This window comes from Coregonus clupeaformis, chromosome 29 (genome assembly GCF_020615455.1).
Source record: "Coregonus clupeaformis isolate EN_2021a chromosome 29, ASM2061545v1, whole genome shotgun sequence".
NCBI classification, from domain to species: domain Eukaryota; kingdom Metazoa; phylum Chordata; class Actinopteri; order Salmoniformes; family Salmonidae; genus Coregonus; species Coregonus clupeaformis.
The window spans coordinates 10,279,983-10,304,062 of NC_059220.1; the positions used below are offsets into that span (position 1 = coordinate 10,279,983).

Genomic DNA, 24,080 nt, shown 5'->3' on the forward strand with positions numbered 1-24,080 from the left:
GTTCCTGTACAGTATTTGTAACTGTGGACTTCACTAGTCGTCTTGGTTTATTGTTTTTGTCGTTCGTGTACTTTTCTCTAATAAAGTCATGTTCGTTCAACGCGCTGCGTTTTGGTCTCCTTCGCTCATTGACGACCGTGACACTCTCCATATTTCAAGCATAGTGGTGGCTGCATCATGTTATGGGTGTGCTTGTAATCGTTAAGGACTGGGGAGTTTTTTAGGATAAAAAATATAAACGTAATGGAGCTAAGCACAGGCACAATCCTAGAGGAAAACCTGGTTCAGTCTGCTTTACACCAGACACTGGGAGATGAATTCACCTTTCAGTAGGACAATAACCTAAAACACAAGGCCAAATCTACACTGGAGTTGCTTACAAAGAAGACAATGAATGTTCCTGAGTGGCCGAGTTACAGTTTTGACTTAAATCTGCTTGAAAATCTATGACAAGACCTGAAAATGGTTGTCTAGCAATGATCAACAACCAGTTTGACAGAGCTTGAAGAATTTTGAAAATAATAAATGGGCAAATGTTGCAGAATCCAGGTGTGGAAAGCTCTTAGAGACTTACCCAGAAAGACTCACAGCTGTAATCACTGTCAAAGGTGCTTCTACAAAGTATTGACTGAGGGGTGTGAATACTTATGTAAATGAGATATGTCTCTATTTAGTTTTCAATAAATTAGCAAAAATGGCTAAAAACATGTTTTCACTTTGTCATTCTGGGGTATTGTGTGTAGATAGATGGGTGAGACAAGTAATCCATTTAACCAATTTTGAATGCAGGCTGTAACACAACAACATGTGGAATAAGTCAATAGGTATGAATACTTTCTGAAGGCACTGCATATAGTATAGATCCAGGAGTTTTTCCATGTCAGGGAAAACTACAGGCCCCAACTATATTGTATGTGTACTATGATAAGACAGTGAGATACATCAATGGCGTAATGTAGAGATTGTAGAGCTCCAGGAGAAAAAAGGTAGAAGCTGTATGTTTACCTGACGGCTAATTGATTGATTGATTTGATTGATTTACCTGCCAGCTAAGCTGACCCTGTCCTCACAGCCGTTGGGGTACAGCACTGGGCCTGTCTCTGTGTCAGGTGTCTGTGGAGAGAGCATGATGTATTGGGGCCGCTGCTGGGACCTCTGCTCAGACTCCCCCTGCAAGGAACACAAACATGAGAAAATACTATGACTCATAAAACATCACCTGAAATAACTGAATTGGACCTCACAATCCTCTATACACAAAATATGGATGAGAGTACCATGGTTTCACCCAACCTATTTTGTGACCCATGGTTAAACATTTAGAAGTAGCAAATCCATATGTAATATAGATGGAGTAATACATTGTCTATGCACTGTATCAAGCAGGGCCAAAGTAAGGTCAGGTGGCCGTTCTCTGTTTTATTAACTCACCCATGCAGTGAGGGGTTGCAGGCTGATGGTGCTGCCCAGCTCGTCCTCTCTGAATGGGTCTCTGAAGGAGTCAGCAACAGGCTGGGTCTGGGTCTTAGTGGGGGAGGAGGGGGGCATGGCGAAGGAGTCCAGCTGTCTGAGGTCCAACATGGACTTGACCATCAGATCCATGCTGTCCATGCGTCTGGACCAGCGGCGCCGCGGACGGGGATCCCTGTCCTCAGAGTGGTGACTGCCCTGGGAGGACCGCCTGCCAAAAGAGTTCTCCTACAGGACACACACACGAGTTGAGCGCACAGTTTATAATGGGAATATTCACAGACCGTGTCTGAATTAAATGTCTACTTTACAAGTGACAAAAACAACAGCGAAAATACATGGGGGAGGGAGAGAGACAAGGCTGGGGGCAGAGAGGACTGAGGAAAAGCTGCTTCAGAAAGACTGCTGCTACTAACCCTTTTCAGTTCTCCGTCGTGAGAGTTGTGCTTTTCGTCTGAGGTGTCTGAAAAACAAACACAAAACCAATTGATGTCACGATGTGTCCTGTCAACATTGTGAAGAACCACATTCTTAATACTGCAGCTACAGTGGGGAGAACAAGTATTTGATACACTGCCGATTTTGCAGGTTTTCCTACTTACAAAGCATGTACAGTGAGGGAAAAAAGTATTTGATCCCCTGCTGATTTTGTATGTTTGCCCACTGACAAAGACATGATCAGTCTATAATTTTTATGGTAGGTTTATTTGAACAGTGAGAGACAGAATAACAACTAAAAAATCCAGAAAAACACATGTCAAAAATGTTAGAAATTGATTTGCATTTTAATGAGGGAAATAAGTATTTGACCCCTCTGCAAATAATGACTTAGTACTTGGTGGCAAAACCAGTGTTGGCAATCACAGAGGTCAGACGTTTGTTGTAGTTGGCCACCAGGTTTGCACACATCTCAGGAGGGATTTTGTCCCACACCTCTTTGCAGATCTTCTCCAAGTCATTAAGGTTTCGAGGCTGATGTTTGGCAACTCGAACCTTCAGCTCCCTCCACAGATTTTCTATGGGATTAAGGTCTGGAGACTGGCTAGGCCACTCCAGGACCTTAATGTGCTTCTTCTTGAGCCACTCCTTTGTTGCCTTGGCCGTGTGTTTTGGGTCATTGTCATGCTGGAATACCCATCCACAACCCATTTTCAATGCCCTGGCTGAGGGAAGGAGGTTCTCACCCAAGATGTGACGGTACATAGCCCCGTCCATCGTCCCTTTGATGTGGTGAAGTTGTCCTGTTCCCTTAGCAGAAAAACACCCCAAAGCATAATGTTTCCACCTCCATGTTTGACGGTGGGGATGGTGTTCTTGGGGTCATAGGCAGCATTCCTCCTCCTCCAAACACGGCGAGTTGAGTTGATGCCAAAGAGCTCGATTTTGGTCTCATCTGACCACAACACTTTCACCCAGTTCTCCTCTGAATCATTCAGATGTTCATTGGCAAACTTCAGACGGGCCTGTATATGTGCTTTCTTGAGCAGGGGGACCTTGCGGGCGAATGCAGGATTTCAGTCCTTCACGGCGTAGTGTGTTACCAATTGTTTTCTTGGTGACTATGGTCCCAGCTGCCTTGAGATCATTGACAAGATCCTCCGTGTAGTTCTGGGCTGATTCCTCACCGTTCTCATGATCATTGCAACTCCACGAGGTGAGATCTTGTATGGAGCCCCAGGCCGAGGGAGATTGACAGTTATTTTGTGTTTCTTCCATTTGCGAATAATCGCTCCAACTGTTGTCACCTTCTCACCAAGCTGCTTGGCGATGGTCTTGTAGCGCATTCCAGCCTTGTGTAGGTCTACAATCTTGTCCCTGACATCCTTGGAGAGCTCTTTGGTCTTGGCCATGGTGGAGTGTTTGGAATCTGATTGATTGATTGCTTCTGTGGACAGGTGTCTTTTATACAGGTAACAAACTGAAATTAGGAGCACTCCCTTTAAGAGTGTGCTCCTAATCTCAGCTCATTACCTGTATAAAAGACACCTGGGAGCCAGAAATCTTTCTGATTGAGAGGGGGTCAAATACTTATTTCCCTCATTAAAATGCAAATCAATTTATAACATTTTTGACATGCGTTTTTTCTGGATTTTTTTGTCTGTTCAAATAAACCTACCATTAAAATTATAGACTGATCATTTCTTTGTCAGTGGGCAAACGTACAAAATCAGCAGGGGATCAAATACTTTTTTCCCTCACTGTAGAGGTCTGTCACCTGTGAGGGAAATCACCACCAGTCACATCACCACCTCAAGCTGAACCTTGGCAAGACGGAGCTGCTCTTCCTCCCGGGGAAGGACTGCCTGTTCCATGATCTCGCCATCACGGTTGACAACTCCGTTGTGTCCTCCTCCCAGAGTGCGAAGAGCCTTGGCGTGACCCTGGACAACACCCTGTCGTTCTCCGCTAACATCAAGGCGGTGACCCGATCCTGTAGGTTCATGCTCTACAACATTCGGAGAGTACGACCCTGCCTTACACAGGAAGCGGCACAGGTCCTAATCCAGGCACTTGTCATCTCCCGTCTGGATTACTGCAACTCGCTGTTGGCTGGGCTCCCTGCCTGTGCCATTAAACCCCTACAACTCATCCAGAATGCCGCAGCCCGTCTGGTGTTCAACCTTCCCAAGTTCTCTCACGTCACCCCGCTCCTCCGCACACTCCACTGGCTTCCAGTTGAAGCTTGCATCTGTTACAAGACCATGGTGCTTGCCTACGGAGCTGTGAGGGGAACGGCACCTCCGTACCTTCAGGCTCTCATCAGTCCCTACACCCAAACGAGGGCATTGCGTTCATCCACTTCTGGCCTGCTGGCTCCCCTACCTCTGCGGAAGCATAGTTCCCGCTCAGCCCAGTCAAAACTGTTCGCTGCTCTGGCACCCCAATGGTGGAACAAGCTCCCTCACGACGCCAGGACAGCGGAGTCACTCACCACCTTCCGGAGACATTTGAAACCCCACCTCTTTAAGGTATACCTGGGATAGGATAAAGTAATCCTTCTACCCCCCCCTTACCCCCCAAAAAAAAAAAATAAACTTTGTAAAGTGGTTATCCCACTGGCTATAAGGTGAATGCACCTATTTGTAAGTCGCTCTGGATAAGAGCGTCTGCTAAATGACGTAAATGTAAATATAAATGTCTGTAATTTTTTATCATAGGTACACTTCAACTGTGAGAGGCAGAAAATCACATTGTATGATTTTTAAGTAAAACATTTGCATTTTATTGCATGACATAAGTATTTGATACATCAGAAAAGCAGAACTTAATATTTGGTACAGAAACCTTTGTTTGCATTTACAGAGATCATACGTTTCCTGTAGGTCTTGACCAGGTTTGCACACACTGCAGCAGGGATTTTGGCCCACTCCTCCATACAGACCTTCTCTAGATCCTTCAGGTTTCGGGGCTGTCGCTGGGCAATATGGACTTTCAGCTCCCTCCAAAGATTTTCTATTGGGTTCTGGTCTGGAGACTGGCTAGGCCACTCCAGGACCTTGAGATGCTTCTTACAGAGCCACTCCTTAGTTGCCCTGGCTGTGTGTTTCGGGTCGTTGTCATGCTGGAAGACCCAGCCACGACCCATCTTCAATGCTCTTACTGAGGGAAGGAGGTTGTTGGCCAAGATCTTGCGATACATGGCCCCATCCATCCCTCCCTCAATACGGTGCAGTCGTCCTGTCCCCTTTGCAGAAAAGCATCCCCAAAGAATGATGTTTCCACCTCCATGCTTCATGGTTGGGATGGTGTTCTTGGGGTTGTACTCATCCTTCTTCTTCCTCCAAACACGGCGAGTGGAGTTTAGACCAAAAAGCTATATTTTTGTCTCATTAGACCACATGACCTTCTCCCATTCCTCCTCTGGATCATCCAGATGGTCATTGGCAAACTTCAGACGGGCCTGGACATGCGCTGGCTTGAGCAGGGGGACCTTGCATGCGCTGCAGGATTTTAATCCATGACGGCGTAGTGTGTTACTAATGGTTTTCTTTGAGACTGTGGTCCCAGCTCTCTTCAGGTCATTGACCAGGTCCTGCCGTGTAGTTCTGGGCTGATCCCTCACCTTCCTCATGATCATTGATGCCCCAAGAGGTGAGAACTTGCATGGAGCCCCAGACCGAGGGTGATTGACGGGGCTGTAGTGGAACAGGTTGAGAGCTTCAAGTTCCTTGGTGTCCACATCACCAACGAACTATCATGGTCCAAACACACCAAGACAGTCGTGAAGAGGGCACGACAAAGCCTATTCCCCCTCAGGAGACTAAAAAGATTTGGCATGGGTCCTCAGATCCTCAAAAATTCTACAGCTGCACCATCGAGAGCATCCTGACTGGTTGCATCACCGCCTGGTATGGCAACTGCTTGGCCTCTGACCGCAAGGCACTACAGAGGGTAGTGCGTACGGCCCAGTACATCACAGGGGCAAAGCTCCCTGCTATCCAGGACCTCTATACCAGGCGGTGTCAGAGGAAGGCCCTCAAAATTGTCAAAGACTCCAGTCACCCTAGTCATAGACTGTTCTCTCTGCTACCGCACGGCAAGCGGTACCGGAGTGCCAAGTCTAGGTCCAAAAGACTTCTCAACAGCTTCTACCCCCAAGCCATAAGACTCCTGGAACAGCTAATCATGGCTACCCGGACTATTTGCACTGCCCCCCACCCCATACTTTTACGCTGCTGCTACTCTGTTAAGTATTTATGCATAGTCACTTTAACTCTACCCACATGTACATATTACCTCAACTACCTCAACTAGCCTGGGTGCCCCCGCACATTGACTATGCAACGGTACCCCCTGTATATATAGCCTCCCTACTGTCACTTTATTCTATTGTATATATAGCCTCCCTACTGTCACTTTATTTTTACTTCTGCTCTTTTTTTCTCAACACTTTTTTGTTGTTGTTTTATTCTTACTTTTTTGTTTAAAATAAATGCACTGTTGGTTAAGGGCTGTAAGTAAGCATTTCACTGTAATGTCTGCACCTGTTGTATTCGGCGCATGTGACCAATAAAATTTGATTTGATTTGATTTGATTTGATTGACCGTCATCTTGAACTTCTTCCATTTTCTAATAATTGTGCCAACAGTTGTTGCCTTCTCACCAAGCTGCTTGCCTATTGTCCTGTAGCCCATCCCAGCCTTGTGCAGGTCTACAATTTTATCCCTGATGTCCTTACACAGCTCTCTGGTCTTGGCCATTGTGGAGAGGTTGGAGTCTGTTTGATTGAGTGTGTGGACAGGTGTATTTTATACAGGTAACGAGTTCAAACAGGTGCAGTTAATACAGGTAATGAGTGGAGAACAGGAGGGCTTCTTAAAATAAAACTAACAGGTCTGTGAGAGCCGGAATTCTTACTGGTTTGTAGGTGATCAAATACTTATGTCATGCAATAAAATGCAAATTAATTACTTAAAAATCATACAATGTGATTTTCTGGATTTTTGTTTTAGATTCCGTCTCTCACAGTTGAAGTGTACCTATGATAAAAATTACAGACCTCTACATGCTTTGTAAGTAGGAAAACCTGCAAAATCGGCAGTGTATCAAATACTTGTTCTCCCCACTATATATTGTTTGTTTGTGTGCATATGTTAGTGAGATACCAACCTGTCTCTTCCCCTGCACTGCAGCCTGACACCATGTAAGGAGAGATCCTCTCTTCCTCATCCTCCTCTTCTATCCCCTCCTCCTCCTCCAAGTCTTTGTCACTGTCGGAGGACATGGTGACAATGGGAGGGGTGCTGTGTACCTCTCTCCTGGTGCTGCACAGGACAGACAGAGAATAGAACACTCACACTTTTAGGTGACAATCGTCAAACGGAACATGTATGCGTCCTAAATGGCACTGTATTCCCTATATATCCGTATTCCCTATTCCCTATGGGTCCTAGTCAAAAGTAGTGCACTATAAAGGGGAATAGGGTGCCATTTGGGAAGCAGAGTGCATTTCCAGTTGCCATTGTACAACTCTCATAATAACTAACAACGGTCATAGCAACAAGCCTGTAGACAAACAGGGGGGCGGCAGGTAGCCTAGCGGTTAAGAGCGTTGGGCCAGTAACCGTAAGGTTGCTGGTTCGAATCCCAGAGCTGACTAGGTGAAAATCTATTGATGTGCCCACGAGCAAGGCACTTAACCCTAGTTCCTCCTGTAAGTATGCTAAATGACTAAAATGTAAACAATACAGGGTTAACACTTGTCTTTCACTCCATCAATCAAAAATATTATTCAATTGGCATTCAGAATATATGTGTCTCCACTAACTTACGTAAACGTTATGTTTGCTTTCTAAGGGTATTAGCTAGCACAAACATATTAACTACATACTCCAAGGAGGCCCTTTGCTCCACGAGGAGCTAACAGAAACAAGAGAACAACCAACAACAGGAATAAGTCATAAGAGTCAAGGTACTTTAGTGTGTTTAAATACTGTAGCTACCTGAGATTGCAAGGTTTGTGAGGTGGGGTCCTCTGAACTGGCTTGCCGTTCTGTTTGAGGTCCGAGAGACGCTGTCTCATGCTGATGGTCAGCTCCGGGGCCAGACGCCACACAAAGATACAGCTGTCACCGGACACAGTTATCATGTGCTTGCAGTCATTGGTAAACTTCATTCCAGTCACAACCTCTGTGAAAAAGAAAAAGAGGAAAATATCTGGCCTCTCAATTATGGACATATATATATATATTTTTTTTTACAAAGAATTGATCTGTGGAATTCACAGTATGAGAGGTCATTAAATGCAAAGATGGACCTAATGATGAAGAAGAGGAGTTCCAGCTGGTTTCTCCTTCTGTTTCTGAATACACTGCTGGCTGCAGATTGTCAGTCAGACATTTTGCTGTATTTCTTTTCTTCTAACTAAATGGGGTATTTTTTTTACCAGAGTGTCCAAACATGGTGGCCACACACTCCCCAGAGTAGAAGTCAAAGATGCTGATGTTCTTGTCTGAGCAGCTGGTGGCCACATACAGCCCTGAGGGGTCTGTCTGAACCTGAGGAGCGAAGAAGACAACCATTGTGGGCCCATTATTATAAACCAGCTACGGTGTTGTCAAATGAGTCTTCACAGCAACACTACATTACATGAAAACATGCAAGCCTAACCCACCTTGATGACAGTCCCATCCTCTCCTTGGGAACCCTTGTACAGTTTCTTCTGTTTGCCATTACTGATGTTGAAGATTCTGTTGGAGGGGAAAGAAGTGTTAAACTAAGAACCGGCCTCCACACACAGAGGTCTTGTTTAGATCACAACATGAAAACACACCAGCAGCTCAATACTCCAGGAGTAAATCACAAAAACAGTTCTGCTTTCTAAGCGCCCGTGGCTTTATCAGGTGACCGTTTTATCTAATGTCAGCACGTCTCTACACGAGGACGATGGAAGCCGATAAGTCAATGAACCAAAGTCAGACACGTCTGTCTATTTACGTCCTGCCTCAGCAGTTAAGTTTTAGACCGATAAACGTTCAGATAAAGGGACTGTGTCATCTGACCTTGAAAGTTCAAGGAAACACTTGACTGTGTTCTGTTCATGAATCAACCAACTCTGTGCCACATAGTGTGCGAACAGCACAGCTGTGGGGTATACTACAAAGCAGAATCAATGAGTTAGCCAGCTAACTTGCCTAAATATTCTGAAATGACTTTCTATTTTTTAGAAAGATAAGTTTGAAATGGGCATGGTCTAATTGACTCAACAACCAAAAACACATATCAAAGTTTAGCTTTCTTAATGAACCAGAAAATCAATAGTTATTCCTGGTTGTTTATCAAAGTTAGCTGGCTAACTCATTGATCCTACTTTGTAGCCTACCCCTCTGCTCAGCTGGTATGCATGTCTATCCCCATCTGACCACATGGGGTCACGCTAACAGCCTAACTGGTGCATTTCCACTGAGTGCCAGAAGGAGAGACCAGCATCCACCAGCTAGCTGGCAGGCAACCACCCACAAGGCCCAGCCAGGGCCCAGCCAACCTTGTGGGGAGCTGGCAGTGTGTGAGGGCAGCCAGTCAACCATTGATTCACACTCTTAAGCACCGCCGCTTAGTTGCATAAGGAACAAATCAGAGCCTGTTAAACAAAAGCTAAGCCCTCTAACTCTACCAGAAATAAATACACAAAAAGGCCTGGAGGACATTTATCATTCAAATGCAGTTTAAACAGCCTAGTTTCCATAGTAATGTTTAATCACTGTGCTGAAACAGAAGAGGAGCATGAGGTGTGTTTACAGTTTATTTTAATTATCTCGAGCGGAGGGAAAGGCCTATTTGGACAGTCGTACTACGCTGCCACATTCATCTTATATGGGGGAGGGGGCACGCCCATATATATATATATATATATATATATATATATATATATATATATACACACACACTGCCAGTCAAAAGTTTGGACACAGGTACTCATTCAAGGGTTAACAGAAAGCTGCCGCGGTCATCCCCCTCTTCAAAGGGGGTGACACTCTAGATCCAAACTGTTACAGACCCATATCCATCCTGCCCTGCCTTTCAAACGTTTTTGAAAGCCAAGTTAACAAACAGATCACCGACCATTTCGAATCCCACCGTACCTTCTCCGCTATGCAATCCGGTTTCCGAGCTGGTCATGGGTGCACTTCAGCCACGCTCAAGGTCCTAAACGATATTATAACCGCAATCGATAATAGACAGTACTGTGCAGCCGTTTTCATTGACCTGGCCAAGGCTTTCGACTCTGTCAACCACCGCATTCTTATCGGCAGACTAAATAGCCTTGGTTTCTCAAATGACTGCCTCGCCTGGTTCACCAACTACTTATCTGATAGAGTTCAATGTGTCAAATCGGAGGGCCTGTTGTCTGGACCTATGGCAGTCTCTATGGGGGTGCCACAGGGTTCAATTCTTGGACCGACTCTTTTCTCTGTGTATATCAATGACGTCGCTCTTGCTGCTGGTGACTCTCAGATCCACCTCTACGCAGACGACACCATTTTGTATACATCTGGCCCTTCATTGGACACTGTGTTAACAAACCTCCAAACGAGCTTCAATGCCATACAACACTCCTTCAGTAGCCTCCAACTGCTCTTAAACACTAGTAAAACTAAATGCATGCTCTTCAACCGAACGCTGCTTGCACCCGCCCACCCGACTAGAATCACTACTCTCGACGGGTCTGACCTAGAGTATGTGGACAACTACAAATACCTAGGTGTCTGGTTAGACTGTAAACTCTCCTTCCAGACTCACATTAAGAATCTCCAATCCAAAGTTAAATCTAGAATCGGTTTCCTATTTCGCAACAAAGCCTCCTTCACTCATGCTGCCAAACATGCCCTCGTAAAACTGACTATCCTACCGATCCTTGACTTCGGCGATGTCATTTACAAAATAGCCTCCAACACCCTACTCAGCAAATTGGATGTAGTCTATCACAGTGCCATCCGTTTTGTCTCCAAAGCCCCATATACTACCCACCACTGTGACCTGTACGCTCTTGTTGGCTGGTCCTCACTACATATTCGTCGCCAAACCCACTGGCTCCAGGCCATCTATAAATCACTGCTAGGCAAATCCCAGCCTTATCTTAGCTCATTGGTCACCATAGCAACACCCACCCGTAGTATGCGCTCCAGCAGGTATATCTCACTGGTCATCCCCAAAGCCAACACCTCCTTTGGCCGCCATTCCTTCCAGTTCTCTGCTGCCAATGACTGGAAAAAATTGCAAAAATCTCTGAAGCTGGAGACACTTATCTCCCTCACTAACTTTAAGCATCAGTTGTCAGAGCACCTTACCGATCACTGCACCTGTACACAGCCCATCTGAAATTAGCCCGCCCAACTACCTCATCCCTATATTGTTATTTATTTTGCTCATTTGTACCCCAGTATCTCTATTTGCACATCATCTCTTGCACATCTATCATTCCAGTGTTAATACTAATTGTAATTATTTTGCACTATAGCCTATTTATTGCCTTACCTCCATAACTTGCTACATTTGCACACACTGTATATATACTTATTTCTGTTGTATTTTTGACTTTGTTTTGTTTTACCCCATATGTAACTCTGTGTTGTTGTTTTTATCGCACTGCTTTGCTTTATCTTGGCCAGGTCGCAGTTGTAAATGAGAACTTGTTCTCAACTGGCTTACCTGGTTAAATAAAGGTGAAATAAAATAAATAAAAATAAAAACAGTGAAGACATCAAAACTATGAAATAACACATATGGAATCATGTTGTAACCAAAAACGTATTAAACAAATCAAAATATATTTTATATTTGAGATTCTTCAAATACCCTTCTTAAAAGTTAATTTCTGGAATTTCTTTCCTTCTTAATGCGTTTGAGGCAATCAGTTGTGTTGTGACAAGGTAGGGGGGTATACAGAAGATAGCACTATTTGGTAAAAGACCAAGTCCATATTATGGCAAGAACAGCACAAATAAGCAAAGCGAAACGACAGTCCATCATTACTTTAAGACATGAAGGTCAGTCAATACGGAAAATGTCAAGAACTTTGAAAGTTTCTTCAAGTGCAATTGCAAAAACCATCAAGCACTATGATGAAACTGGGTCTCATGAGGACAGCCACAGGAATGGAAGACCCAGAGTTACCTCTGCTGCAGGGGATAAGTTCATTAGAGTTACCAGCCTCAGAAATTGCAGCCCAAATAAATGCTTCACAGAGTTCAAGTCACAGACACATCTCAACATCAACTGTTCAGAGGGGACTGTGTGAATCAGGCCTTCATGGTTGAATTGCTGCAAAGAAACCACTACTAAAGGACACCAATAAGAAGAAGACACCTGCTTGGGCCAAGAAACATGAGCAATGGACATTAGACCGGTGGAAATTTGTCCTTTGGTCTGGTGTCCAAATTGGAGATTTTTGGTTCCAACTGCCGTGTCTTTGTGAGACGCGGAATGGGTGAACGGATGATCTCCGCGTGTGTGGTTCACACCGTAAAGCATGGAGGAGGAGGTGTTATGGTGTGGGGGTTGCTTTGCTGGTGACACTGTCTGTGATTTATTTAGAATTCAAGGCACACTTAACCAGCATGGCTACCACAGCATTCTGCAGCGATATGCCATCCCATCTTGTTTGGGCTGTTGTTTTTCAACAGGACAATGACCCAACACACCTCCAGGCTGTGTAAGGGCTATTTGACCAAGAAGGAGAGTGATGGAGTGCTGCATCACCTGACCTCAACCCAATTGAGATGGTTTGGGATGAGTTGGACCGCAGAGTGAAGGAAAAGCAGCCAACAAGTGCTCAGTATATGTGGGAACTCCTTCAAGACTGTTGGAAAAGCATTCCAGGTGAAGCTGGTTGAGAGAATGCCAAGAGTGTGCAATGCTGTCATCAAGGCAAAGGGTGGCTACTTTGAAGAATCTCAAATATATTTTGATTTGTTTAACACTTTTTTGGTTACTACATGATTCCATATGTGTTATTTCATAGTTTTGATGTCTTCACTATTATTCTACGATGTAGAAAATAGTACAAATAAAGAAAAACCTTGAATGAGTAGGTGTGTCCAAACTTTTGACTGGTACTGTATATACAGTGGGGGAAAAAGTATTTAGTCAGCCACCAATTGTGCAAGTTCTCCCACTTAAAAAGATGAGAGAGGCCTGTAATTTTCATCATAGGTACACGTCAACTATGACAGACAAATTGAGAAAAAATAATCCAGAAAATCACATTGTAGGATTTTTAATGAATTTATTTGCAAATTATGGTGGAAAATAAGTATTTGGTCACCTACAAACAAGCAAGATTTCTGGCTCTCACAGACCTGTAACTTCTTCTTTAAGAGGCTCCTCTGTCCTCCACTCGTTACCTGTATTAATGGCACCTGTTTGAACTTGTTATCAGTATAAAAGACACCTGTCCACAACCTCAAACAGTCACACTCCAAACTCCACTATGGCCAAGACCAAAGAGCTGTCAAAGGACACCAGAAACAAAATTGTAGACCTGCACCAGGCTGGGAAGACTGAATCTGCAATAGGTAAGCAGCTTGGTTTGAAGAAATCAACTGTGAGAGCAATTATTAGGAAATGGAAGACATACAAGACCACTGATAATCTCCCTCGATCTGGGGCTCCACGCAAGATCTCACCCCGTGGAGTCAAAATGATCACAAGAACGGTGAGCAAAAATACCAGAACCACACGGGGGGACCTAGTGAATGAGATTTTGAGTGAAAACCTCCTTCCATCAGCAAGGGCATTGAAGATGAAACGTGGCTGGGTCTTTCAGCATGACAATGATCCCAAACACACCGCCCGGGCAACGAAGGAGTGGCTTCGTAAGAAGCATTTCAAGGTCCTGGAGTGGATCTCAACCCCATAGAAAATCTTTGGAGGGAGTTGAAAGTCTGTGTTGCCCAGCGACAGCCCCAAAACATCACTGCTCTAGAGGAGATCTGCATGGAGGAATGGGCCAAAATACCAGCAACAGTGTGTGAAAACCTTGTGAAGACTTACAGAAAACGTTTGACCTGTGTCATTGCCAACAAAGGGTATATAACAAAGTATTGAGAAACTTTTGTTATTGACCAAATACTTATTTTCCACCATCATTTGCAAATAAATTCATTAAAAATCCTACAATGTGATTTTCATTTTGTCTGTCATAGTTGACGTGTACCTATGATGACAATTACAGGCCTCTCTCATCTTTTTAAGTGGGAGAACTTGCACAATTGGTGGCTGGCTAAATACTTTTTTTCTCCACTGTATATAAAAAAATAATCTTAAGGAACTCAGTCCGGCTTTAAACGTAGAATGCACAAGGTGCAATTTCGAAATTGGGTAGTGCATCATCAGTTCCTCTTGTCATGTTAGTCATTGCATACCTTAGAGAACTATTTATAACTTGTCAGAAATGTCCAGATCAACTAGCCCATGTCAGCTAATGTTTTTTTATTTAGTTTTTTTAGCCCATAGATAATTGTAATTTTTTAGTCACTCAAATATCACATGAATACACATTAGACATGGCAAAATGTATAGAATTGCAAGAAACTTAGCATTAAAACTGCAACATTTTATTTGCACCCCGTGACAAAATGTGTAGAACTGCATGAAATAAGCTTTAAACTTGCAAAATCCTCTCCATCAACAAGAGGGATGTGAACAGTTTGTGTCATGAACAGTGCTTGTGCCCAGAGAAACAGACGTGGTGGAAGAGGGGCCCCCCGAGTGAAAAAGGGGCCCCCCGACTGAAAAAGGGGTCCCCCGACTGAAAAAGTTTGGGAACCCTAGATTAATAAAGCAGTACGCTATAACTTGAGGGTGGTTGTTAACATAACTTGGTTGTTTGAAATTTCTCCGTTATGGTAGAACTTTCAACCATAACAATTTAATATCAGATTCATGGGGTATTTAGGCTATAAAAGGGACTGGCCATTCAAACAAGTTGGCACAAGACCTGCTGGAGACAAGTGGTGAAACAGAGAGGCTCATTTCTTCCAAGTCTGCATTTGCAATATCAGCAGCTTAAGCCAACGCTAAGCCATATTTGCTTTCAAAGCGTGTTTGTTATTGTCGTTGATAAAGGGTGGAAAATGTGAGTGAGAGATGTAAACACTTGAGCAGGCAGGCAGGCAGATGGAGGCTCAGGTCAGGACAGGCACATGGACAGCAGCATGACCGTAGCTACAGACAGGCTTCACCAGCCAGGGGCTGGGCCCCTGATCTCATCCTTCCTGTGTTTACAACACCTGAGTTAGGACTAATCCACCTGCTAGGGAGGGATGACTGCACAGTCTGACAGATTACGGAGAGGTCAAACACAAATACACACACGTGCTTGCGCACTCACGTACTCGCACGCATGTACTCGCACACACATACCAGTGGAGGCTGCTGAGGGGAGGACGGCTCATAATAACGTCTGGAATGGAGCCAATGGAATGGTATCAAACACATCAAAGACGTGTGGTTGATACCATTCCATTGACTCCATTCCAGCCATTATTATGAGCTGTACTCCCCTCAGCAGCCTCCACTGGTACATACTCACACTCGCGTACTGTACGCACGCACACACGCACACACACACAGACTAACACTGTCGTCACACACACATTGACCGACATATACATACACAAAAACAATAATTGAGACAAACAAGGACAGGTAGACCAGGCCCCCACCTGATGCTGCGGTCCTGACAACCAATAGCAGCGTACTTCCTGGTGGGGTCGATATCCATGTCATACAGCGTTGTCTTGCGTACGATGTGGTGGGTGCGAGTAAACACGGTTCCTTCATCTGACTGTAAACGACAGGGTAAAACAACCAGAGGTTAAAACAGGTCACCACTCACTGCCATGCTAGTCCCATTAACAACACTACTGTAAATGCTCCAGTGAGAAATGAGAGCTGTCCTATTTAAGGTGTTTTGGCAGACATATTGTTACAATGAGTCATAGTATGCGTCCCTATGGGCCCTGGTCAATAGTAGTAAATATAGGGAAAAGGGTTCCATTTGGGACGCAGGCATATTCTAATAAACCAGAACATTTATCCTTGTAGGGTTTTTGTGGCTTTTATAGCAGTGTCCCGTGACTTCTAAAGCGGTCCATGGATTAAATGGTAGAGAATGAGGATACTTTCCATCTACTTGTTAATTAGATTGTAAAATTCACATCCCGAGGGTTAGAATTGCACTCTGATCTCAATGTGGACGAATTAGAATTTTCTCCATTTGTTTCTTCATACACGGGTTAGGTTACATTCCACGAGTTGACCTGAAATGAGTCTGACTACTTCAGGATTAGGCTATCACCTCAAAAGACTCCTCCAATTCTGAGTCCATTTTAATCTGAAGTTGATTTGCTTCTGTTCACTAAAATGGCTTTGGTCACCTGATATCATCAGTCTCACTTTGTGTGTTCTTCCTCTATGTATTCCATTAGATCATTATCTGATTCTTGACACCCAAAGCTGCCAGCGCTGCTGATAGATTAATTATTAATGACTAATTATTACACCCTGAAACTGTGTATAATGTGTTAGAAATGTGTGAGTGTAGGACCAGTAAAGGCTATGGCATTGAGCCACTATTTAGCAATGTGAGTAAGAGTTAGGCCAGCCAACAAAGACAACTGAGAAACTAAGATAAAGAGGCCTCCAAATTTAGGGAGGGGAGAAACTGTTATGAAAACATGGTGCAGAATATTGTGAGAACGGCAATAACTGAGTAATGCAGGGAGTAGGATATGTGTGTGTGTGTGTGTATGTATGTGTGTATGCATGTGTGTGTGTGTGTGAACTGAAGGTCAGTAGAGCAGTTTTAGAGTGGAAAACTACAGCCCGCCTACAGAGGGGAGGGATTTCTTTTTGTATGACGTATGAGTATAAAAGATGGACTCTGAAATTGTGATGGCAGAATTCTCAATGAATAAATATCTCTGACTATGCAGACCGGGACTCTGGCCGTTACTTAAATCCCAAAAGACTTACAACCTTTTGGGAGACGCACAGAGAAACTGAAATAGTTTGTTAAATAATTCACATAACAGCTGCTAAGAACAATATGCAGTAGGGAGGGCCTGCTTTAGTATTCCCTCCAAATAACACAACACAACGCCTGCCAAAGAGAACTAAAAAGAACTAAGAACACTATGTACCACAGACGGCAACATCATCAAGCTTTTCCTTCAATCCTGACTGGATTCCAAAAGAGACGTAGCATTACTGCGGATAAACAAACCAAACTTGTTTGTTTGTGATGTCAATGAACAATCTCTAAACTGTAGCTTGCCTTGGGAAATGGTTCTAATTGGAGCTCTTTGGTTCTAATTGCCCTGCCTGTTAGTTTCTGCCAAGCCGGGTGGGAGTTATAGTAGCCTAGTCATGGGGCCCTCTGAGTTCCTTGGGTCAGGAATTTGACTTCGTGTGTTGAACAGCCTTGTAAAAATGTCACTGTGACCCTCATAAGCACGGGGCTCTGAAAACAGGAGGGGAAGATTAAGAGAGCAGGTTTTTGGAAAAAGCAGTGGGACCCAGGGACTTGGGGCATACAACAGCCAGTGTGACACAGAAAGCCTTAGAGGAAAAGTTTCATTATTAAATAGGCCACTTGGAGTTTAATGAATTAGCTGTAAGCAACAAGGATAGTCAAATTAAAGAGGGGTTGGCTGAGCCACGATTAAGAATGTGGGTCCATGGCCAAAATATGTTGAAAGATCATGATGAAATATTGCCAAGCCGTGCCACAAAATCATTAGTCCCCCTAACCTAGTTACGCCTCCAGCAGCAGCTGTTCTAGAGCAGCGCCATTGTGTGTGTGTGTTTTACCTTCTGCGCTGTGCGGAAGTAGATGCTCTTGTCAGCGCCACAGCTGATCATCCTCACCTTGCCTTCATTGGCTAAAAGAGAAGGAGCAATGTTACCATGGCAATAATAACCATGTTAACTTTAAACTGCAAGCTAGTGCCACAATTGAAACTTCCATGATATCTTTGGATGCCAGAGGTCTAACTTCCATAACTAATATAACTGTCAAAGGAGTGAGACTTGAGAGTTTGAGGTAAAGGGTCAAAGGTCATCTGCAAGTCTCACCAGCGAATCGTACTGCAGTGATGGAAGAGGAGTGTTCATCCAGCGTCTGCAGCAGGCTGTACTCCCGCTCTGCATCCAGCACGTGGATCAGCCGGTCCCGACTCGCTGTGGCTAGCAGCTTCAGCCCTGTCACACACAACACACACACATTTATATTTTATTCATTACCAGACACTCTTAACCAGAGGGACTTATAGTCAGTGCATTCAAATAGGTAAAAACAACCACGTATCACAGTCATTGCAAGACAAAACCTTCACACCACGTATAGGCCTACATTACATTACATTACATTACACTCCATTACACTCAATTACACACCAGAATACCAGCCACTTACCAACAGCCAACTCCTGTTCTCCATTTCGGTGGTGGTAAATATTTTTTATTAGAGGTCCTTTGTGTTTTTAACAGCCATAAAGCATCTTGTTGAGCAGGGTGGTGCTCTGGTCAACATGTGCTCTACAGACTGCTACCTGACACATTAGGCCATATGTGGACTCACTGAAACCTTTTTAACCTGCTAGTTGCTACTACCTGTGTCCCTGTTAACAGTAACATTAAAGCTACTCTTAATGAGAGGAAACAGTAGTGCAAAACGTATTTCCTTAGAGGTTTACCGAGAGATGAGACCAGTGCTACGATAGGCCAAGCATGAGTGGGCCACATAACTAGGCGCCACTGTAACAGACAGAAAAATATCTGTTTACGTGTCCAATTTTCTAAATTTTAGGGGGAAACTATACATGATCCAGATTAAACTGATGACGACAGCTATTTGCACATGCAAGGATATCCACTGCGTTTGAATTGCAACAACTCACTGTGATTATGTGGAGTGACTGACCGCACATGGTGAACAAATGCGATTATGACTCCAATTACATTATATTAACCTAATAACCAATGAACTGACTGACACTTCACATGGATATCGAAACCAATCAAAAATTGATGTTAAGCACTTCCCCAGAGTGGACTTGATTGAATTTCCAACCTGAATAATTTCAGTAAATGAAAAGTACTATCTATTTTGCTTAAATCCTCTCCTTGCTGAGATTGAATGTGGATCCTGGATCTGTTAGCTTTGTGACTTTGTTAACCTTGATCCCAGCTAGAAGGTGAAGGTGATATGGTAAACCTAGAGGATGAATTGCATAGCAATATCAGTTTCCCCCTCTTATCCATTATGATTTAAAAGGCTAAACTGATCCCAGATCAGCAGTCTACTCTGAGATGCGTTGAGAATACAGGCCCAGCAGGGCAATGGCTGTGATCGGACTATTATCACCCTCTGAGGTGTTACTATCAAATAAAATACTATTGTATTTGTCACATGCGCCGAATACAACAGGTGTAGACCTTACCGTGAAATGCTTACTTTCAAGCCCTTAACCAACAATGCAGTTTTAAGAAATATAAGAGTTAAGAAAATATTTACTAAATAAACTAAAGTTTAAAAAAAGTTAAACAATAAAATAGCAATAACGAGGCTACATACAGGGGGTACCGGTACCGAGTCAATGTGTGGGGGCACTGTGCAGTGCAGGCAGCCTGAGGGAGTGTACTGGGTTTATTCTGAGCTCTCTCTATCTGCTTCTCTGTGTGGTGCCAACTGCCAAATGGATGACCTAGAGGAATATCATTAATACTCATATTAACATGGGAGCAACTGGATGCATCCCAAATGAGACCCTATTCCCTATACAGTGGGGAAAAAAAGTATTTAGTCAGCCACCAATTGTGCAAGTTCTCCCACTTAAAAAGATGAGAGAGGCCTGTAATTTTCATCATAGGTACACGTCAACTATGACAGACAAATTGAGAAAATGTTTTCCAGAAAATCACATTGTAGGATTTTTAATGAATTTATTTGCAAATTATGGTGGAAAATAAGTATTTGGTCACCTACAAACAAGCAAGATTTCTGGCTCTCACAGACCTGTAACTTCTTCTTTAAGAGGCTCCTCTGTCCTCCACTCGTTACCTGTATTAATGGCACCTGTTTGAACTTGTTATCAGTATAAAAGACACCTGTCCACAACCTCAAACAGTCACACTCCAAACTCCACAATGGCCAAGACCAAAGAGCTGTCAAAGGACACCAGAAACAAAATTGTAGACCTGCACCAGGCTGGGAAGACTGAATCTGCAATAGGTAAGCAGCTTGGTTTGAAGAAATCAACTGTGGGAGCAATTATTAGGAAATGGAAGACATACAAGACCACTGATAATCTCCCTCGATCTGGGGCTCCACGCAAGATCTCACCCCGTGGGGTCAAAATGATCACAAGAACGGTGAGCAAAAATCCCAGAACCACACGGGGGGACCTAGTGAATGACCTGCAGAGAGCTGGGACCAAAGTAACAAAGCCTACCATCAGTAACACACTACGCCGCCAGGGACTCAAATCCTGCAGTGCCAGACGTGTCCCCCTGCTTAAGACAGTACATGTCCAGGCCCGTCTGAAGTTTGCTATAGCGCATTTGGATGATCCAGAAGAGGATTGGGAGAATGTCATATGGTCAGATGAAACCAAAATATAACTTTTTGGTAAAAACTCAACTCGTCGTGTTTGGAGGACAAAGAATGCTGAGTTGCATCCAAAGAACACCATGCCTACTGTGAAGCATGGGGGTGGAAACATCATGCTTTGGGGCTGTTTTTCTGCAAAGGGACCAGGACGACTGATCCGTGTAAAGGAAAGAATGAATGGGGCCATGTATCGTGAGATTTTGAGTGAAAACCTCCTTCCATCAGCAAGGGCATTGAAGATGAAACGTGGCTGGGTTTTTCAGCATGACAATGATCCCAAACACACCGCCCGGGCAACGAAGGAGTGGCTTCGTAAGAAGCATTTCAAGGTCCTGGAGTGGCCTAGCCAGTCTCCAGATCTCAACCCCATAGAAAATCTTTGGAGGGAGTTGAAAGTCCGTGTTGCCCAGCGACAGCCCCAAAACATCACTGCTCTAGAGGAGATCTGCATGGAGGAATGGGCCAAAATACCAGCAACAGTGTGTGAAAACCTTGTGAAGACTTACAGAAAACGTTTGACCTGTGTCATTGCCAACAAAGGGTATATAACAAAGTATTGAGAAACTTTTGTTATTGACCAAATACTTATTTTCCACCATAATTTGCAAATAAATTCATTAAAAATCCTACAATGTGATTTTCTGGATTTTTTTTTCTAATTTTGTCTGTCATAGTTGACGTGTCCCTATGATGAAAATTACAGGCCTCTCTCATCTTTTTAAGTGGGAGAACTTGCACAATTGGTGGCTGACTAAATACTTTTTTTCCCCACTGTATAGTGCACTTCTTTTGACCAGGGCCTTTTGGGATGCAGCCACTATGACAGATGTGCTGCTACTGGGGCTAGATGATAGAGGTCTGGAGGAGGGCCAAGCAGTTCTTGGGCCAATGCCAGTGTGCTACCCCCACTCACACAACACACACACACACACACACACAACACACAACACACACACCCACCCTCAGGCCTGCCCAAGCCATGGAGCATAATATGCTCTGCCTTGCTTTTCTCTGAATTGGACGGCACTTCACCAGGTCTGATAATGGCCTCTTAATAGCCCCACTGCACACACAGACACTCTTTGCAACAAAATGAGATGAAACATGGGTGTGTGTTGAAATTGTTGACTATAGCAGTAGTTACAAAGATAACTTCAATAATTTCCACATTCCATTTCACAAATCTCTTATCAGACCCTTTGGGTTTAATGTGTGAACCGGTAAAGTTAATTATATAAAGCTGCTCATTTATACTTTGACTAAGAAGAATTTACATACAGTACATTTGGACCCAACCCCAGTCTCTTTATAACGTGATGGAGCTCTGAAGTGGTTTGTTTCACAAGTCAATGGGAGGTTGGTGAAGCATCTGGCAACCAGCTGAAGGTGGTTTATACCTACAGTAGTATTTATAACCATGTTGCCTCTTCCATTTCCTCCCAGAAGAGGGGAAATCTGCCTTACACGTATCAGGCTTGTCATGGATAGCAAGCTAACAATAAATATCTGTATTCAGTATGAGTTAACTAACTACATAGAAGGTGAATATGTTATTATGGTAACAATTGAACGTACCCGTCTCAGGCTTGGAATATTCCAGACACAGGATCTCTGAGTCGTGGGCCTGAACGTTCAGAATCTCCCCCATGCTCTCCAGCTCGTGGATCCTGCAACAGCAAACAGAACAGAATAGTACTTGATTAGTCCTGCTATGCTCCCATAACAACACACATTTTTTGCGAGGAGCACACTGTTAACGCGGCTTACAGCTCAGTCTCTCCACACACAGAGACACCGCTGGGCCGCAGTAGAATGCAGAGTAGACCGCCATCCTTCAGTTTTGTGTGACAAAGTTAATTTACAAAAAGTAGCCTTGGTGTTAACTACGTCAGCAGCAACCTAGCCAACATGGTGCAGCTGTCCATCCAGTCATGTGGACAGATAGTCAGCTAGGCTGCTGCCTGAATGGACTCTAGCCTCCTCTAAACCCAATTTAACAAACACACAGCTGTAAACACACACATGCACGCGCGCACACACCAACACACCCTCCCATGAGTCTAGTTAGGGAATTTCATTAGGACATAGAAGTGCTGAGGCCTGAGGGGTAGAGACAGAAAACAAGGCTCCTTCTGGGACGGCATAGCAGTGGTACTGTACCTCAGGGTTTAGCCTGATGAAGGTCTACTGACACAAACATTGATTAGTTTAAAGGGATCCCGAGTGGCGCAGCGGTCTAAGGCCCTGCATCTCAGTTCTAGAGGCGTCACTACAGACCCTGGTTCGATTCCAGGCTGTATCACAATCCGGCCGAGACTAAGAGCACAATTGGCCCAGCGTTGTCTGGGTTTGGCCGGGGTAGGCCATCATTGTAAATAAGAATCTGTTCTTAACTGACTAGTTAAATAAAGGTTACAATAAAATAAAAACATTGTTTGTGGAGTAATCAAGAACACCAGTGTGCTAAAGTTTCTAGTTCTACAATAGTTTCTTCCATAGACTTTGAACTACAGGTGTGCGAACAAACCGCTCTTTTTCTCCAACAGTACCTCAAGGTGCCGGTGCGGTCGCCCGATGCCAAGTGCTGCCCGTCTGGGCTGACACACATGGTCCTGATGCCCGTCCTGGTCTCCGAGGTCTGGGGGTCGGCCTTCTCTCCATTCCCCGAGTTGAGGCACTCTGTGTCCAGCAGGCCGGCGGTGTTGTTGTCCATGTAGATTATCTTCTGGAGGTCCTGGAGAGCGAGAGAGGGGGGGGGGATTATTAGCCGAGAAAGCCATTCACCATCACTTAATAAACCTCTATAAATTGGGTGTGTTTCCCCCTCTTAAAGCATCACTCTGGATTCAAAGGTTCTTGAGTAGAACTACTTAGCATCAAAACTCAATCAGCAGTCATTCATATTGAGATCAGGAGTTAGTTATATGGTGTGTGAGAGTGAGACAGACGTACGTTGCTGATGACGTTGTGGCTGAGAGTGGTGTTGTGTCCATCAGTGTTCCAGAGACGGATAGTATTGTCTGAAGAACAGCTGAGGAAGGAACCTGGAGGCAGACAGGGCTGCCTGCCATCCCTTACCCTGTCTGGATACACCTGTACAGGTGCAGAGCAAAGGAAACATTAGTAGACCTATCGTCTAGGTGTTAGATTCATTTGTATTTTAAGAATAATGACTAAAGGATTTCACCCCAAATACAACTGTGTTACAATTATCAACCCACTAACAGAGGGGGGGGGGGGCGGGACTAAACATTCCAGGGTGAAGGAGAAAGGTGGAAACTGTTTAAGAAAGCCTCCTAAAGGTGGGCGGAGCAAAGTGCCTTTGTGTGTCAAGAGGTATAAAACAGGAGTGTATGGGTTTTGGCGCCAGAGCTCTCCATGAATAAAAATACAGATAATTCTTGCTGGTTGTGGACCTTGAATAATTTATGATTAAAACCAGAGCCTTACAACCTCTGGTAATGATTCAAGCTTAGGTTGAATTAGAGATAGAAA

The 24,080-nt window shown here is 44.1% G+C and overlaps 1 protein-coding gene across 5 annotated transcripts in view; it reads right to left on the minus strand.

Annotated features, from left to right (window-relative positions):
* LOC121544690 (mitogen-activated protein kinase-binding protein 1) overlaps positions 1-24,080 on the minus strand; it is a gene marked incomplete at its 5' end in the record, with an annotated part of 54,327 nt that overhangs the window by 11,171 nt on the left and 19,076 nt on the right. For all 5 annotated transcript variants that reach the window (XM_045209106.1, XM_045209105.1, XM_041854757.2 and 2 more), the window contains 13 exon segments: positions 1,043-1,170; positions 1,432-1,698; positions 1,887-1,933; positions 7,082-7,236; positions 7,915-8,101; positions 8,358-8,469; positions 8,586-8,661; positions 15,637-15,758; positions 17,786-17,856; positions 18,050-18,175; positions 22,161-22,252; positions 23,135-23,319; positions 23,538-23,678. In XM_045209106.1, coding sequence (XP_045065041.1) covers positions 1,043-1,170; positions 1,432-1,698; positions 1,887-1,933; positions 7,082-7,236; positions 7,915-8,101; positions 8,358-8,469; positions 8,586-8,661; positions 15,637-15,758; positions 17,786-17,856; positions 18,050-18,175; positions 22,161-22,252; positions 23,135-23,319; positions 23,538-23,678 — 1,709 coding nt within the window.